Source organism: Nansenia antarctica, assembly GCF_963989245.1.
Source record: "Nansenia antarctica genome assembly, chromosome: 7".
NCBI classification, from domain to species: Eukaryota; Metazoa; Chordata; class Actinopteri; order Argentiniformes; family Microstomatidae; genus Nansenia; species Nansenia antarctica.
This window is the reverse complement of record NC_137677.1, coordinates 50950610-50969588: the sequence shown is the minus strand read 5'-3', so window position 1 is coordinate 50969588 and position 18979 is coordinate 50950610. Positions and strand designations below refer to the sequence as shown.

The 18979-nt window shown below is 42.5% G+C and overlaps 2 protein-coding genes across 2 annotated transcripts; both read left to right on the top strand.

Annotated features, from left to right (window-relative positions):
- Positions 1-471: 471 nt before the first annotated feature.
- Positions 472-1926, top strand: LOC308162732 (myosin-8-like; the record flags this gene model as incomplete). The annotated part of the gene is made up of 5 exons (XM_080536874.1): positions 472-576; positions 895-1065; positions 1172-1276; positions 1448-1543; positions 1780-1926. 5 exons carry the CDS (start codon positions 472-474, stop codon positions 1924-1926), a joined length of 624 nt encoding a protein of 207 aa, XP_080393000.1.
- A 4498-nt stretch (positions 1927-6424) lies between these two features.
- On the top strand, positions 6425-18663 carry LOC308162731 (myosin heavy chain, fast skeletal muscle-like; the record flags this gene model as incomplete). Its single annotated transcript, XM_080536873.1, has 34 exons — positions 6425-6628; positions 6778-6921; positions 7022-7178; positions 7392-7419; positions 7515-7629; positions 7715-7807; positions 7914-7977; positions 8062-8160; positions 8263-8366; positions 8451-8589; positions 8703-8821; positions 8930-9079; positions 9253-9423; positions 9511-9820; positions 9908-9993; positions 10111-10198; positions 10403-10520; positions 10636-10759; positions 10895-11031; positions 11195-11450; positions 11622-11864; positions 11948-12124; positions 12211-12260; positions 13382-13477; positions 13582-13672; positions 13766-14155; positions 14240-14366; positions 14459-14577; positions 14667-14863; positions 14954-15137; positions 15334-15499; positions 15633-15793; positions 16197-16325; positions 18511-18663. 34 exons carry the CDS (start codon positions 6425-6427, stop codon positions 18661-18663), a joined length of 4989 nt encoding a protein of 1662 aa, XP_080392999.1.
- Positions 18664-18979: the final 316 nt, after the last annotated feature.

The following is an 18979-nucleotide window of genomic DNA, read 5'->3' as shown; positions in this document are numbered from 1 at the left end:
GCTGGCCATTGTAGAGCGCCGCAACACACTGATAATGGCAGAGATTGATGAGACGAGGGCAGCACTGGAGCAGGCTGAGAGGTGCCGTAAACTGGCCGAGCAGGAGCCGGTCGACGTGAGTCAGAGGATGCAACTGCTGCACTCTCAGGTGGGATGCCACAGCCGGTGCCGTAAACTGGCCGAGCAGGAGCCGGTCGACGTGAGTCAGAGGATGCAACCGCTGCACTCTCAGGTGGGATGCCACAGCCGGTGCCGTAAACTGGCCGAGCAGGAGCTGGTCGACGTGAGTCAGAGGATGCAACTGCTGCACTCTCAGGTGGGATGCCACAGCTGAGAGGTGCCGTAAACTGGCCGAGCAGGAGCTGGTCGACGTGAGTCAGAGGATGCAACTGCTGCACTCTCAGGTGGGATGCCACAGCTGAGAGGTGCCGTAAACTGGCCGAGCAGGAGCTGGTCGACGTGAGTCAGAGGATGCAACTGCTGCACTCTCAGGTGGGATGCCACAGCCGGTGCCGTAAACTGGCCGAGCAGGAGCTGGTCGACGTGAGTCAGAGGATGCAACCGCTGCACTCTCAGGTGGGATGCCACAGCCGGAAAAGCTTTGGCTCAATGTGACAAGTATACCTTAATTTACTCCATAATTTTGGTGGTTTTAATATAATCCCTTCTCTCTTTGTCTATTGAACAGAACACTAGTCTCATCAGCACCAAGAAGAAGATGGAGTCTGACATAACTCTGCTGCAATCTGAGACGGAAGACACAGTGCAAGAAGCAAGAAGTGCAGATGAAAAAGCTAAAAAGGCGATTATGGATGTAAGTCCAAACTTAGTGCTGGTCTACATGATGGAAATTCAAACAAAATGTTCAATGACATGTTCTGTTTTTGGCAATAGGCTGCCATGATGGCTGAGGAGCTAAAGAAGGAGCAGGACACCAGCGCTCACCTGGAGAGGATGAAGAGGAACCTGGAGGTCACAGTCAAGGACCTGCAGCAGCGTCTGGATGAGGCCGAGCAGATAGCCATGAAAGGTGGAAAGAAAGAGCTCCAAAAACTGGAGAATAGGGTAAGGATAAAGCGAACATTGTGTATCTTATTCACACAATGTTTGTTTGGGATGCATCTTAACAGATAAGATCATGTCTGATCTTAATCATTTCATTATTCCCTAGGTCAAAGAGCTGGAGAATGAGCTGGAAGCAGAGCAGAAACGTGGCGTGGAAGCCATGAAGGGGGTGCGAAAATATGAAAGAAAAGTCAAAGAGCTCACTTATCAGGTAAGGGAGGTTTGGTTGCTTGTTCCTGATTCTAAAATACAACTGTTCAATTGTTACTGGACTATAAAGATTGTATTGGTAGAAAGTCATAAATGGAAATAAATCAAAACATGAATGAAACCTAGTTAGTAATTGAGTACTAGTGAGTAATTACCAACTGTGGATTTGTAGGGTGAGGAGGACAAGAAGAATGTGTTAAGACTACAAGACCTGGTCAACAAGCTGCAGCTGAAAGTGAAGGCCTACAAACGACAGTGTGAGGAGGCGGTGAGTAATACTTGCTATTGGCAATAACTATTAGTTACTATTATTACCATAGTATATATTTTAATATATATATATCAAACTTACTGTATGCCTTATACTGCAATGTTATGCAGCTGAACAAGCATAGTTATGTACCATGCAAAGCATTATTACATGCTATTAATACTGTACAGCTATGAACTGCAAATCCTTCTTCTTATTCAAATCTATCTCATTGTGTTTTGTGTGAACCACAGGAGGAACAGACCAGTATTAATTTGACTAAATTCAGGAAGGTACAACATGAGTTGGAGGAGGCAGAGGAGAGGGCAGACATCGCAGAATCCCAAGTGAACAAATTCAGGGCTAAGAGTCGTGATGTTGGTGGCAAGGGAGAGAAATAGAGATACACAAGGTTCTTTCAGCTGATTGTGCTATAATTAAAGATTTACAGGAACCACCCAGTGACAGAATGTTGTTTTTGCAATTCTTGTTTTTGCAATTCTTCATGTTTGCCTACAGGCCTACCTGTGTATTTTTCTGAGCTATGGTTTGACAAAAGATGCTTATATATACTATAAGTTGAAAAATGGACTTGGTGTTATATTGAGATAGAGTATCATATACTATGTAACATAGTCAAATAAAACTATGCTGTGTCATACATGTGTGTATCATTTCCGTCTCATTAAATGTTGTTGTCAAGGCACTATAGTCCATTTCCTGATAAACAGTTTCCTTCCAAAAAAACATTACGTGATTGTGAAAATGAGACAGCCAGTGGTATTAAAGTGAAATAGTGTGTTACAGTTTGTGATGCCTATAAATAGTCTCCTCACCATTCTGTATTGTCTGCTGGAGACAGCCCTGGAACAAGCTTTGAGTGAATACTGACAGCTCAATTTGCTAATTCCAGGAATAGATATCTGGTGGTACAGTTGGTGTAATTAACAGAGACTGTGATAGACAGGAAACGTCATTTTTTTATTTAGGAGATTAGCTACTCTCGTGCATAATTATACCTCTTTTCCCATGTATCACACACACATAGGTGGAGATCACATATATTGTCCACACAAATGTTGTCCCCTTTGACATGCTAGATGTTAGATTTATACCTGTATCTCTGAATTCCAGTACCTTTCCTCCAGGTGTCTTATCATCCAAGCGTGAGATCTCGTTGTATCATCAATACATTTGATCTGACATAAGCGTCCTTACAGTACTCTGAGAAATAAACACAAATACACACACTGGCTTTAGAGAGAATGAGAAATAACTGTCAAAAGGAAAGACATACTGTTAAAATAGCATATGGATGTAGCCAACACCATATACATTTGGATCATCTGAGCGTGGGAGAATATGGTGGTATAAAAAAGTTACACATTATTAGTTTTGTCTCACTTGTTGTAATTGTGTTAAACAGCCAAAAGATGGAGACATTTCCTGCATCCTTTATCCAGCCTCTGCCACCAGTACATGCAAAATCAGAAGCTGATTGATATCAAAACGGAAGTTAACCCATCTACTTACATACAGGCAACACTATGCTAGTTATCTCTCACCCTGAATCATTAATGAAGCTTGCCAAAAGTGTACACAGGCAGGCTGGCAGGCAGGCAGGCAAGGGAAAAAGAGGGAGTGTGTACACACACACACACACACACACACACACACACACACACACACACACACACACACACAGAGAAATAGAAGGAAGGAGTGTGTAATCTGGAGGAATAGGCTATACGGCTATAAGCTATAGAAGTATTTAGAAAACAACAATCATACTAAAACAGACCAACTCATTATCCATCAAAGCACACTATTCTTGTTTGTGTTTCAAAAGTATTTCTCTAGGGCAACCAAAACTCTCTTATACTGTAGGCTCGGACAAAATCCAAAAGGTATATGGCATCATTCAATATTAAAGGTCGAAGAGGCAAACACTCAGAGACCCTGCCGAAGCATCCACCTGCAACATACAGATAATAATGTCTAAGTTCAAATGGCCCTTATCAGATTCCACTTTTTCTGTTAACTCAGGAGTACAGTAATTAGCAGCAGCTGGCATTACATGTACAGTAGATGACATTTGTGGAAATCCCTGTAAAGTAGGGGTTAATTACTGCTTCACATGTGTGACTTTCAATGGGGATCACATTGGTAGAAGCAACAAGTGTGACCATAACCTTTTACAAGCCATGAAGGACAGTGGGGAGAGGTACTGCACTTAAGGAACTGGATTCTCTGACAGGTCTTGGCAGCACTAACAGGACAGTGCCTATAATACTGTAGGCCTTCATAACTCTGTTTCTCCACTGAGTTGCATTTCATGTACGAAAGGCGCTATATAAATAAAGCTTTACTTACTGGTGGAGAAAAAATAAGGGAAAAAAGAGAAGAGAATAAGCGAGTACCGTAATCTTATTCAATAGGGAAATGCAAAACATGAATATAATTGGTGTCAATATTCAACCATTCTCCAAGATTTGTGTAAATGTGTCTGAAAAAATATCTGCAGGCTTGATTTCATAGAGCATATCATGTTGTTCCTTGCTATGGTCCTATGACCTTGGAATGCTGTCAGTGGTTACACTGGTTAACAGGAGCACTGCAGTGATATAGACATGGCACATTTTCTGTTAACGAGTCAAAGGTCAAGCTAATTCTGTCAAGGCGCTGCAATATTTCTGGTAATTTAATCCAAAAGATTAAATTGGTGTGTAGTCATCCAAAATTGAGAAATGTTGTTATATGTTTTCAAGATGACACTCTGCAGCTCACACTTCTTACCTTCACTCTCTTCCCTTTACACTGTGAGATGAGATTCTGAGACTCCCTGTGTTCATTCTGAATGCAAGGTGGAGTCATGTGCTCCATTTACATTGAGGTTAATCAGCACACAACCTCATCAGATGTTTAAGCAACCTTGAGTAGGGATTGATATCATAATGTGATCATCTGCAAACAAACAGGAAGTCCAGGCATGTTGGTTACTAAATCAGTTTGCGTGCAACTAATTACTGTATATTACATTACAAAAATATGACCAGGGAGGCAATCTGGCAAACGTCTGATATTTCTGTTGAGCAACACTCCCTCTTGTCCGTTCTTGAAAATGAAGATAGTGTTTGTTGAGCTTATTTGCAAACATTTCCAATCCCTTCACAGTTACCTTTACGACATTGCAATTCGTTTTCTCGGTTGTTGAATTTGTAAGATATGTTTTCAAGTTCAAATATCCATTGTAAGTGCATTCATTTTTGCAAGTATATTGCAAGTATTTCAATATTTTAGTACAATTAAACAGCAATTAAATGAATTGATGTCTACAATAACTAATTACCTCAGTATGAGCAAAACATCCATAGGAATATGACACAAAATGTACCTTCCTGAAACAACAAAACTTGAGAACATCTCAGGTCTATCTTTAGAATTAGCAGTTGAAGGGACACAAGTGTAACTGCAAATGACCTACAGTGTCCTCAACAGAACAGCTCTCACAGAATGTCAAACAAATGTTCTTCCAGATTATCACGATTCAAAAATGAGACATTATGTCAAGAGAGCTTTGACAGTGATATATTGGGCTACCAGGGTCAAGTTTGATAAGTAACCAACCACAGAAAATACCAGCTGGGACACACATCTTCACCCACCAACGGAAGCAGCTGGTGGGGGTGGATTTGTGGGAATCCCCTCTCGAGCCATGGGACCAAGCTAAAACAAAGGCCCGCTATGTTTACATGAACAGAGGAAGCTGACAATATTAATAAATGAAATTAGATTAATAAATAAATAAAAGATTAGTTCATTATATTGGTGGGACGAGTAGGCGATTTGAGTTTACTCAAATACTCTACCAATAAACATTTCCAGAGAACCGCAGGGGCCCATAGTTACCATGAACTTACGTCATTGAAGTTCAAGGTGCCTTAAGTATGAAGGGCTCATGCTCCTAGGCTGTTTAACTAGTCAAGAGGGATTTTGGAATCACCGGGGTTGATTAAGTGACCTAAGTCATACAACCTACAGTGCATCTTTGAATTATATAAAATAACTAAAAACCAAAGAACATATCTGTACGATGTACAAGTCTACTCTTTCTGATTGAATTAGTAACATGACAGACCTCCAATAGCCTCACAGTCAAAACAAATAATTTCTGCTTTGGATAGTAACAGCTTATTAACAAATCTAACTGAATTACAGAAATGTTGTGTTTATGGTTTTATTGTAACCAATGAACATACAATTCATCAAATAGATACATTGATTAAGGGGATAGATAAAGACACTGTTTCACAGGGTTGAAAGCATGTAAAAATAGAGCTTGAGGATTATCACCTGCTGGTGACACTTTACCACTTGAAGATCCTGTGTCATATATACAAGTGCTGGGAAGAAAATGATAATGTGACTAGATTGAAATTTGCATAGAATGACATGCCCAAATTTGTTGGCTCCTTTTTGCTCGGACAGCACATTCATCCTCATAAAAGGGGCATGACTACACCGTGGTCTTCACTGAGAGGCCTGACATTTTCTAACCAGTGGTAAGATTCTTCATCTCAATTCTCAGTCTAGCTTCAATGCAACGTCAAGTTCAGAGAGCATGGTTTTGCATTCCGGCTAGCATCGACCCTCATGGAGTAACGGGATAAAAACCTGTTTACCTAGAAACATCTTCATAATGATGCTTTTGTGTCTTTGTTTTTTGCAGAACTGAGGCATTTGGTAATCGGTGCAGAATCCACTGGGGCCTGTGAGCACAGAAAGGTAACTATTTTTTTGGGATTGAAACAAGTTAATAGAACTTATTTTGAATCCCGATAAAAATGTGGTCAACCTAAAACTATACTTTTAATTTCTTCCTTTCAGTGAGCCGCCACCATGAGCTCTGATGCGGAGATGGCCGTTTTCGGCCCTGCCGCCATCTACCTCCGCAAGCCTGAGAAGGAGAGGATTGAGGCTCAGAATCGGCCTTTCGATGCCAAAGCGTCCTGCTACGTGCCGGATCCCAAGGATCTGTACGTCAAAGGAGTCATACAGAAGAGAGAGGGTGGCCAAGCCACTGTGAAAACTGAAGCTGGAGAGGTAAAGCCCTATTCAATCTGACTAAATAGCTACGAACATTCAATCATCAAATCTCTGAGCGACTTGACTTGGTCTTATTTGAAGGCAAACATAGAAGTATCACTCATTTTCACTGAATGGTGAGGAAGCCTGTTCTGAACTTTTCCCAGACTGTAACAGTGAAGGACGAGGACTGTCATCCCATGAATGCACCAAAGTATGATAAGATTGAGGACATGGCCATGATGACCCACCTCAATGAGCCGGCTGTGCTGTATAACCTCAAAGATCGTTATGCAGCATGGATGATCTATGTAAGTAGGACTTAAATAGGGACACCTCATAATCATGCTCGTGCAAGTCTCGTACATCACTATAACATCTCTCTGCTTCTCTATAATGTCTTATCTACAGACCTACTCTGGGCTGTTCTGTGCTACTGTGAACCCCTACAAGTGGCTCCCAGTGTATGACCAGGCGGTGGTGAATGCCTACAGGGGGAAGAAACGTATGGAGGCCCCACCCCACATCTTCTCTGTGTCTGATAATGCATATCAAAATATGCTTACAGGTGAGACTGAATTAAGAATTCCTGATCAGTGTCACAGAAAGAGAGCCTCAAGTTGTGGCAAGCACAACATATCTAAGGGGTCTAGATTGCAGCACTGTCTTAATTTTAATTCACTATCCTGTAGCTACTATTGCCTATTGCAGATAAAAACTAAAGTGGTTATTAGATGAGATTTACTGTTAACACACTGGTATTTTTCCCTTACACCTACAGATCGAGAATGTCAGTCTGTCCTTATCACGTAAGTGAAGAACATTGTAATGTGAATACTAATTAAAAGAGATAGAAGTTAATGAGTACATTGTCACTTATGTCAAAATCAACTTGTGGCGACAGTGGAGAATCCGGTGCAGGGAAGACTGTCAACACAAAACGTGTCATCCAGTACTTTGCGACAATCGCAGTATCTGGGGGCAATGAAAAAAAGAAGGAAACATCAGGCAAAATACAGGTAATGCACAACAGAGCGATGTGAAGCCATTTACAAGAGGGACAGTACTGTGTGGAATGTTAATGGAGTGCAATGTGGTCCCCAGGGGACACTGGAAGATCAAATCATTTCAGCCAACCCTCTGCTGGAGGCCTTTGGAAATGCCAAGACTGTGAGGAATGACAACTCCTCTCGTTTCGTAAGTTACAATTTCCTGTACGCATTTATTTGTATTATTATTATTATTATTATTATTAAACAAAAAATTGCCTGGCGAAACAAAATCTTACATTTCATTCCATAAGGGTAAATTCATCCGAATTCACTTTGGAACCTCAGGAAAACTGGCTTCAGCTGATATTGAAACATGTAAGTTTGATTCTGCTAAACTTAATGGCATTTGATTGTGTTCATCAACCGTGTTCATGTAGTCATCATTATTTCTCTGTCTAGATTTGCTGGAAAAATCCAGAGTGACATTCCAGCTGTTAGAGGAGAGGAGCTACCACATCTTTTATCAGATCATGACAAACCACAAACCAGAACTTATAGGTACAGTGCAGCATGACCATTGTCTGAATACCTATATGAAGCTACCATGTTTCAGAGATTAGTCTGTATAGGTTAAGTATAATGCTTCTTTATATTCTTCAGATTTGCTGCTCATCTCAACAAACCCATATGACTTCCCCATGATCAGTCAGGGGCAGATCAGTGTGGCCAGCATTGACGACAAAGAGGAAATGATGGCCACAGATGTGAGAAGTCTCTCTTTGCAAATTATTCCATGTTGTGTTAATCTGGTAGGTTTTAGTGAACACCCATATTTTTCAATCATGCAGACTGCCATTGACATATTGGGCTTTAATAATGATGAGAAGTTGGGAATCTACAAGCTGACTGGTGCTGTATTGCATTATGGGAACTTGAAGTTTAAGCAGAAGCAGCGTGAGGAGCAGGCAGAGCCTGATGGCACAGAGGGTGAGCTACTTTCATTTGTTTCATGTTTTTTACTTAAATCAAAAATTCCCACATCTGTTGTCCAACCTGACGATGTGCACTCATAACTTTGTTCCATCATAATCATCGATCAGTGGCAGACAAAGTTGCTTTCCTCTTGGGCCTGAACTCCGCTGACTTATTGAAAGGCCTGTGCTATCCCAGAGTAAAGGTTGGGAATGAGTATGTCACCAAGGGGCAGACAGTTCAACAGGTAATGTATTCTACAGGTTAAATCAAAAACCTTTCATTTCAAATTGGGTGAACAGAATCATTCTAAATGATGACTTGTTTACACAGAATATTTATCTTTAATATTTAGGTAGTCAATTCAGTTGGCGCCTTGGCTAAGTCTGTCTATGAGAAGATGTTCTTATGGATGGTCATCAGAATCAATGAGATGTTGGACACAAAGCAGGCCAGACAGTTCTTCATTGGGGTGCTGGACATCGCTGGATTTGAGATCTTTGATGTGAGCATATTTCCTCTAATCATAAATCTAAAAGGTACGATTTTAAACATCCCCAAATAATATGCAGGTGATTCCTTTACAACTATTTAAATGGAAAGATGTTGCGAGTTCTTTGTTTGACTAAGACTTAAGTGGATGCCAAAATGATTCATGGTTTGATTCTTGTCACCCAGTACAACAGCTTGGAACAACTATGCATCAACTTCACTAATGAGAAACTGCAACAGTTTTTCAATCACCACATGTTTGTGTTGGAGCAAGAAGAATACAAGAAAGAGGGAATAGACTGGGTGTTTATAGACTTTGGCATGGACTTAGCTGCCTGCATTGAGCTTATTGAGAAGGTATGTTGACCACCCCTGTTCAGTAAGTTCAACATTTCCATTTTACTCAATACTTTATATCTGAAATAAGAATGATGTCTTCAACAGCCAATGGGTATCTTCTCCATCCTCGAAGAGGAGTGTATGTTCCCCAAAGCCTCAGACACTTCCTTCAAGAACAAACTCTATGATCAGCATCTTGGGAAGAACATTGCTTTCCAGAAGCCCAAGCCTGTCAAAGGCAAGGCAGAGGCCAGCTTCTCCCTGCTGCACTACGCTGGCTGTGTGGACTACAACGTGACTGGTTGGCTGGATAAGAACAAGGACCCGTTAAACGAGTCTGTTGTGCAGCTGTACCAGAAGTCATCAGTTAAACTGCTGGTTTTACTTTACTCATCGTTTTCAGCTACTGAAGCAGGTATTGTTCATAGCATATGGTAATCAGTATTTATTCAAAAGGGATTTATTGATATGATTGATTGATACATTTCTATCTTCTATGAAGAATCAAGTGGTGGCAGCGGCGGTGAGAAGAAAAAGAGTGCCAAAAAGAAGGGTGGCTCTTTCCAGACTGTCTCTTGTGTTTTTAGGGTATGTAATTATCTATTCTAAATAGTGTCAGTATCTTTAACTCATTTCTAATGTAATTTCAATGAACATGTAAGGTAAAATGTAAGATGATCCTAATGATAATTCACTCCGTCACAGGAGAATCTTGGCAAATTAATGACCAACTTGAGGAGCACACACCCTCACTTTGTGCGTTGTCTCATTCCCAATGAGAGGAAGACACCAGGTACTGCTTTACTGACTAACAGCTATTCTTTTGAGATGTAATGACAACAAAGACATTGTACCACAGGCCTTTGCTATGGAAAACACAGAAGAAATTGTCACAAATTGTGGTTTAATAATGAGGTATGAGGATGGCCTGAGCAAGGTGACCTTAACATGACATGCAGTCATGTGTAGTGTATGAAGTCATTCCTTTTCTATACAGGTATCATGGACAACAACCTGGTCATTCACCAGCTGCGCTGTAACGGTGTGCTGGAGGGTATCAGGATCTGCAGGATAGGATTACCAAGCAGGATTCTATATGCTGACTTCAAGCAGAGGTAAACTTACATGACTGTCCTTTAGCTACCACAAGATGAGTAAAAACCATGCAGTTATCGTACCTCATTGATGACTATCTTATAACTGTGATTATATCCACTCTAACCGGAACAGATACAGAATATTGAATGCCAGCGCTATCCCTGAGGGGCAGTTCATCGATGGCAAGAAAGCTTCAGAGAAGCTTCTAGCATCGATTGATGTTGATCACACACAATATAGGTTTGGGACTACCAAGGTTAGAATCCAATGAGTTAATATGCTCTTGCATGTATCAGCAGTTATACATCAGCACATATTTGTTTGTTTTCTATGCAGCTATACAAACTAATATTAACAACATAAGTGTTTTAATAAGCCATGTGATCTGCAGGTCTTTTTCAAAGCCGGTCTGCTGGGTACTCTCGAAGAGATGCGAGATGACAAACTGGTCTCTTTGGTGACACAGACTCAAGCAATGTGTCGCGGATACCTAATGAGAAAAGAATATCTAAATCTGCATGCACAAAAGTAAGAGAACCCATCAGTGGAAAGAGTCTTTACTCTACAGATGCTTACGTTTATCTATCAAACAATGCCATGATACGATACAACATGCTTTCTTTACAAAATATATAGAGCATGGAAATTAGTTCTCCATACCTGTCTAGTAATACTGTAATTACTCTCACAGAAATTGTGTCAACATTCTGCAATACAACCTACGCTCATTCATGAACGTGAAACACTGGCCATGGATGAAGCTGTACTTCAAGATCAAACCTCTTCTAAAGAGTGCAGAATCAGAGAAGGAGATGGCAGTCATGAAGGATGACTACATCAAATGTAAGGAGGACTTAGCAAAGGCAGAAACCAGGAGGAAGGATCTTGAGGAGAAGATGGTATCTATGGTGCAGGAGAAAAATGACCTCCTCTTACAAGTGCAAGCTGTAAGTATTATTAGAATAGGAGGCACAGCTATTATCTTTCTAAACAGACAATGTTTGTGTTGTTTTAACCTGAGCAGTGATGTTACTATTTGATGATCTATTTGATCATCAATGTTTTAGAGGTAAGTGGCCGATGCTCAGACACATTTAACCTGCCCTCTCTTTTCATAGAACTCAGACAATATGTGTGATTTGGAGGAGAGATGTGAGGGTTTAATAAAAAGTAAGATTCAGCTTGAGGCCAAACTCAAAGAGGTGGCCGAAAGACTGGATGATGAAGAGGAAATAAATTCTGAGTTGACTGCAAAGAAGAGGAAGTTAGAGGATGAGTGCTCTGAGCTCAAGAAAGACATTGATGATTTGGAGCTCACCTTAGCCAAAGTGGAGAAAGAGAAGCATGCCAACGAAAACAAGGTTTGCATTTTCCAAGGAGAATCCAATAGACCTATCTATCATCATTGTTGCCCTTTTTAACTAACATTGGTATTCCATTGCAGGTTAAAAACCTAACAGAGGAAATGTCTGGTCAGGATGAGAGCATTCTCAAGTTGACCAAAGAAAAGAAAGCCCTCCAAGAGTCCCACCAGCAGACCCTTGATGATCTTCAAGCAGAGGAAGACAAAGTCAACTCTCTGACAAAAGCAAAAACTAAGCTTGAACAACAAGTGGATGATGTGAGTAACACAATAATGAGTATATACTAATAATAATCATTTTACATAGTGGTGATTTCAATGTAATTCCCTCTACTTGGTTTTAGCTTGAGGGTTCTCTGGAGCAAGAGAAGAAGATTCGTATGGACCTTGAGCAGTGGCGGGCGGTGCATTTCACACCTAGGCCTTCAGTGATGTCCGACACATTCCTACCTGAATTATTCTACCTCTTAATACCATCGTTATGACGCCATGGCTCTAGAAACTAGACAGAAACACAGTATAACCGGGCGTTGCATCACCTTAACATAGTCAGACAAGTACAACAGAGTTATATTAATATTTCCGAAGCATTTTCAATCAATAAATCCGCATTTACAATGAAGAGTGTTAAACTAACATCTTTAAGATCGCTACATTACCCACGTCTGTCGTCTCGTCCACCATAATAGCGACAAAGGGTGCCTTTTTAATCTCCATTTTGATCTCTTCTTCCATCACTTCAGCAATAGCAAAAATCAGGTCGTTTTGTATTTTGCCTGACGTCCCAGTAAACACTTTGTTTGTGGACAGGTGGTAATGTAAATCTGGGTTGTTTTCAGCCAGAAAAGAAAGCTCAACGTAGTTTCCTCTGTTTGTGGACTTGGCGCTTTCATTGTGTCCCCTAAATGAAAGTTATTGTTTACCCAAAAACAGGACACAATCGATCAGTATTATCGATCAGTCAACGAAAGCTTTCGTTGTGAGGCTCCGTTTCCCTGCGCACTTTCAAAAGTTTCACATCTACCGGCATAGTTCCGCATCTCAATAGTGAATATCAATAGTGCGTATCAATAGTGCGTAGCAATAGTGCGTATCCAATCAAAAGACGTGCTGGGTGCTGACATCATTGAGCCTTACAGCAGGCGCCGTTGTTGCTTTTGCTCGCATCTACGTAGGTTTACTAGGTACGCCACAGGTTTTCTCGTTCCAATGTTAAGTTACAGGTCGAATCCGCAGCACCGTTTAATGTGAAGGCGGGCAGATTTTTGAGCCCCCTAGCAACACATTTTGATTGGATAAAAGCTCTAACATAAAGGCCAGCCCTCCAAATCTCAATCGGAGACTGGAAGCAGCGCAACCAAGAGGAAAGCTATGAAATGAAGAGAATAGACTATGGGGAATCATTAATACATATTTGTGGAAAATATATATTAAAATAAAATGTATATTCTGATGATGTTTAGGCCAGCAGAGAAGGCCTTGCTGGCCCTGACGGCACACCACTGACCTTGAGAGAGTCAAGAGAAAGCTTGAGGGAGATCTGAAACTGACACAAGAATCCATAATGGATCTGGAGAATGACAAGCAGCAATCAGAGGAAAAGATTAAGAAGTAAGATCTAAAAAATAAAAAATAAATAAAAAAGCACTGTATTATGAGAAATACGTTCTTATTTGTGGCCAAATTTACTACAAATTATTTCTTTAATTTTATAGGAAAGACTTTGAAACCGCCCAGCTGCTCAGTAAAATTGAGGATGAGCAAAACATGAGCTCCCAGCTTCAAAAGAAGTTAAAGGAACTCCATGTAAAGTAGTTAAAAATACTACATTATCTTTAAGATTGGAAACTCAAGCTTAACTGATTATTTAGTTCCAACTGACATGTTTTCTGTTTCTAGGCTCGCATTGAGGAACTTGAGGAAGAAATTGAAGCTGAGCGTGCTGCTCGGGCAAAGGTAGAGAAGCAGAGGGTTGATCTCACCAGGGAACTTGAGGAGATCAGTGAGAGGCTGGAGGAAGCTGGTGGAGCCACTAGCATTCAGGTTGAGATGAACAAGAAGCGTGAAGCTGAGTTCCTCAAACTGCGTCGTGACCTAGAGGAGTCTACACTGCATCATGAGGCTACAACTGCGGCTCTCCGTAAGAAGCAGGCAGACAGTGTGGCAGAGCTAGGGGAACAGATTGACAACCTCCAGAGAATCAAACAGAAACTGGAAAAGGAGAAGTGTGAATATAAGATGGAAATTGATGACTTGGCCAGCAACATGGAAGTATTGGCAAAGGCCAAGGTATCATATACACATGACATCAAATGAATTGCCATCTACATTTTCATGGCTCATTTTAGTCATCGAAATATAATCCAATTACAGGTCAATTTAGAGAAGATGTGCCGCTCACTTGAGGATCAGGCAATTGAGTTGAAGACCAAGCATGAGGAAAATATACGTCAGATCACTGATTTCAGCACTCAGAAGGCCCGTCTCCAAACTGAGAATGGTAATCCTTGTCATTAAATGCATTTTCTCTGACATATTAAAGAGAGACAGACAATAAATAAACACTGATCGACTGTTACTCTTCTCTTGTAGGGGAGTTTGCTCGACAAATGGAGGAGAGGGAAGTCCTAATTTCACAACTGGCAAGAGGCAAGCAGGGGTTCACAACACAAGTTGATGAGTTGAAGAGACAGCTTGAGGAGGAAACAAAAGTAAGGTCACTTGGAATTATTGCCATTTAACTATATTGAACATTCCACTGTATCCAGTACCTACTTTTTTTTATTGTTTTTCACCTAAGGCTAAGAATGCCCTGGCTCACAGTGTACAATCAGCCCGCCATGACTGTGATCTCCTTCGGGAGCAGTTCGAGGAGGAGCAGGAGGCCAAGGCAGAACTGCAGCGCAGTATGTCCAAGGCTAACACTGAGGTGGCTATGTGGAGAAACAGATATGAGACTGATGCCATCCAGCGCACTGAGGAGCTTGAAGAGGCCAAGTAATTGTTGACTTTCTAAAAGTCTTTAACTTGAAAATCAGCACCACGGTTAGAAATATCTAGAAATTCTTGGTCTCTCTTTTGCCACAGGAAAAAACTTACCCAACGTCTCCAAGAGGCTGAGGGACAAATTGAGGCAGTGAACTCAAAATGTGCTTCACTGGAGAAGACTAAGCAGCGACTTCACAGTGAGATGGAGGACCTCATGATTGATGTGGAAAGGTCAAATAGTATGGCTGCTAACCTTGATAAGAAACAAAGGATTTTCGACAAGGTAATACAATGAATCAATTATAGAACTGTGGCCCTATAAGCATGAACAACAACGTTTCTAGTGTCAATGATGATTGAGTATACCAATAACCCAGACATGAGTATGTATAAATGCAGCCACAAACAGACATTGACCAAAACCATTCTGAAAAACATAGTAAAATGCAATGTGTGAATTAATCATTACATTGTTTTAGATTCTAGCTGACTGGAAGCAGAAGTATGAGGAGTGCCGAACAGAGCTGGAGGGTGCTCAGAGGGAATCTCGCTCACAAAGCACTGAGCTTTTCAAAATGAAAAACTCATATGAAGAAGCTCTGGATCATCTGGAGACTCTAAAGAGAGAAAATAAAAACATGCAACGTAAGTCCAATTTATATGAAATTAAGTCCATGACATACAGTAGAAAGATCATAAAATAAAACATGAAATTATTATATATAAAAGGTGGCTAATATTGTAATTTGACATGGATTACATGGCTTTTCAAAAACAGAGGAGATCTCAGACCTGACTGAGCAGATTGGTGAGAGTGGGGAGAGCTTCCATGAAATAGAGAAATCCAAAAAACAAGTGGAAATAGACAAAAGTGAGATGCAAACTGCACTGGAGGAAGCAGAGGTCAAACTAAAGTGTTATGCCCTGTCAAGGATACATGTGAGCCAAATTAACTAATAACGAGTGGGTACTTCACATCTTCGAGTTGAATGTTAGCTAAAAAAACGAAAATCAAAAAAAAAAAAAAAAAAACTTTAAAGACGAATTTGACGTCTTTCTCATTTCCGAGAGGTGTCCAGAAACACCAGGAGCAGTCACATATGGGCACCAATTACTAAATTGTTTTTTTAAATGTACCTCAGCAACACAAACGAAATATGCCACTTACCACTAAAGATGTTCAGCGTGCAACTAGGATTATGGACCTGAAAGCAGATCAGTGAGGTGAGAATCAGTGAGGTGAACTCGGTAAATTGACTCCAAATTAAAAGACAAACATGTATAACAAAAGCCATGCTGGACAAAATGGCTACCCAAAATGGTTACCCTCAAACAATGCCAGAGGTTGTTAGGCTTGATGGCCTCCGCTGTGGTGGTCATACCCCTGGGGCGCCTGTACATGAGAGGCATCCAGTGCTGGGTGGCCTCTCTGGGCCTGGACCCCCACCGCGACGGTCACCGTCGTGTGAGGGTCTCCAGGGATTGCTCACTGGCTCTGCACCAGTGGAAGGACCCAGGTTTCATAACACAGGGTGTTTCTATGGGACCTGGCCTGAACAGAAAAGTAATCACCACGGACGCCTCTCTGAGAGGCTGGGGTGCCACTTTCGAAGGGAGAACGATAAACGGGGGTTGGGACCCGCACTTACGTTCTACCCATATAAACGGTCTGGAACTGCTAGCTGTTCACTTGGCTCTGAAACATTTCCTCCCGTGGTTGAGAGGACATCATGTTTTGGTGAGGACAGACAACTCCACGGTCGTTGCCTATGTAAACAGACAGGGGGGACTGAGGTCCCACCAGTTACACACCATGGCACACAGACTGATAGTGCTCACTGAGAGCAACCCATGTACCGGGCATTCTGAACTACGGAGCAGATTTGTTGTCCAGGGGCAACCCACTGTACGCAGACTGGAGACTTCACCCCGAAGTAGTGAAACAGATTTGGTCACGATTCGGTCAAGCGACCGTGGATGTTTATGCTACGGCAGAGAACGCCCAGTGTCCCCTGTTCTTCTCTCTGCGCGATCGGGGAGCCCCGCTGGGAGTGGACGCATTAGCGCACGAGTGGCCGAGGACCCTCCTGTATGCGTTCCCACCGGTGGCACTCATTCCCCCGACTCTGGCCAGAGTGAGGGAAGGATATCTGTCCATGGTGCTGATAGCCCCGCGTTGGCCGGGAAAGCACTGGTTGGCGGAGATTTTTCATCTCCTATCCGGTCCGCCATGGCAACTACCGCTGCGCAGGGACCTGCTGACCCAGGCGCGGGGGGGGGGATATTCCATCCCCACCCAGAGAGATTGTCTCTGTGGGCCTGGCCCGTGAAGGGATCAACCTTGCACTAGTGGGTCTTCCCCAAGGGGTGATCGACACTATTCAGTGCGCCAGAGCCTCATCAACTAGAAAGTTGTATGGGCATAAGTGGCGTGTGTTCGAGACTTGGTGCTCAGAGTCACACGCTGTCCCTTTTCAGTGTTCTGTGACAGTTATTCTGTCATTTCTACAGGACTTGATTGAGAGGGGTAAGGCTTTCTCAACCGTTAAGGTCTATTTGGCAGCTATTTCGGCTTGTCATATTGGCCTGGGTGGAAAGTCGATAAGCCAGCACCCGTTGGTGTGCCAGTTTATGAAAGGGGCCCGAAGGAAATTGCCTATGTCTAGGCCGTTAGCTCCTTCATGGGACCTCCCTATGGTACTAGATGCTCTCTCCTGCCCACCGTTCGAACCGCTGGAACAGGTGGAGGTGAAAGTGTTAACGCTAAAGACGGTCCTATTGCTTGCTTTGGCTTCGGCTAAGCGCATAGGTGAAGTCCAAAGTTCTCCCCAGGGGACTCTAGGGTCAGTCTGATGCCTAACCCAGCCTTTATTCCGAAGGTTATAGGCTCTTGCATTCCTATAGAGTTGGCTGCCTTCTATCCCCCGCCTTTTGCCTCGGAAGAGCACAGGCGGTTGCATACTTTATGTCCTGTCCGCGCGCTGCGTGTTTACATAGACAGGACTCAGGGTTGCAGGAAAGGTGACCAGTTGTTTGTATCCTGGGTGAATCCACACACGGGAAAGCCAGTGTCGAAACAACGCTTTTCCCATTGACTATTGGACTATTTTCCTATTGCAATGAAAACAATGGGATTTCAATGGGGTTGGTTGGCAAAAGTGAAAAAGAAATCAATTATAGACCACCATATATAATTGCATTAATAATAATATAATGTATACATATTTAGGCCCTCTCTGGCCCTGGCCCCGCCCCTGGACATAGCTCCGCCCCTGGTGTGTGTGAGTGAGAATAGCAAAGAGGGAGGGTTTGTGATGGTCTTCTCCTGTGTGGCTGTGTGACAGAGAGAGAGAGAAAGTGTATTGTGAGTTTACTATGCAGGCTGGGAACTGTGTGTGTGTGTGTGTCTGTATGTGTGTGTGTGTGTGTGGTAATCGTTTGTTGTACGTGTTTTTCAAAGAATGACAAAGATTCATCTGTACTAATTGTGTGTGTGTGTGTGTGTGCGTCCGTGCGTACGTGTGTGTGTGTGAATAACGTGTGTGTGTGTGATCCTGGTATCAAGTTATACATGACATTATTGACATAGAAGCTTTTTTTTCCACACGTAACATTCCCGGCCTTTTGCATCACGGGGGGGGGGGGTCAGGTCCCAGGCGGGGGTCAGCCCAGGGGTACGGAGGCCCAGAGGGGCCAGACGGAGCGGCCAGAGGTTCGGTCAGCTCAGGGAGATCAACGGAGAGCAGTACGTCAGGGAGGTCACCTGCGCTCCGGCCGGGGTCAGGGTGCTGCTCTTCATCTGGCAGTGACTCAGGCGTGTGTCCTGACCCACCCTGTGGGAAACCCAGACCTCGGTCAACCAGACCAAGACTCACCCACTGTCCTCATCTGTGAGGTAAGATCTACCACTAGGAGAGAATGATGACAGTCTCTAGTCTAGGTGTATGTATGTTAGTAGAGAGACAAACAAGACATCATCATTATGTCTTTATGTCCATGCATTCTGTGCTACAGGAGGTGCCGGTGTCAAGCAGGCAGTTGTTGCCATGGAGGTCCAGTCGTCTGTACTGTGGGCCTCTGGCCATAAGGGTAAGACATGTTTTACTATCCTAGCTTGTCAGTCTG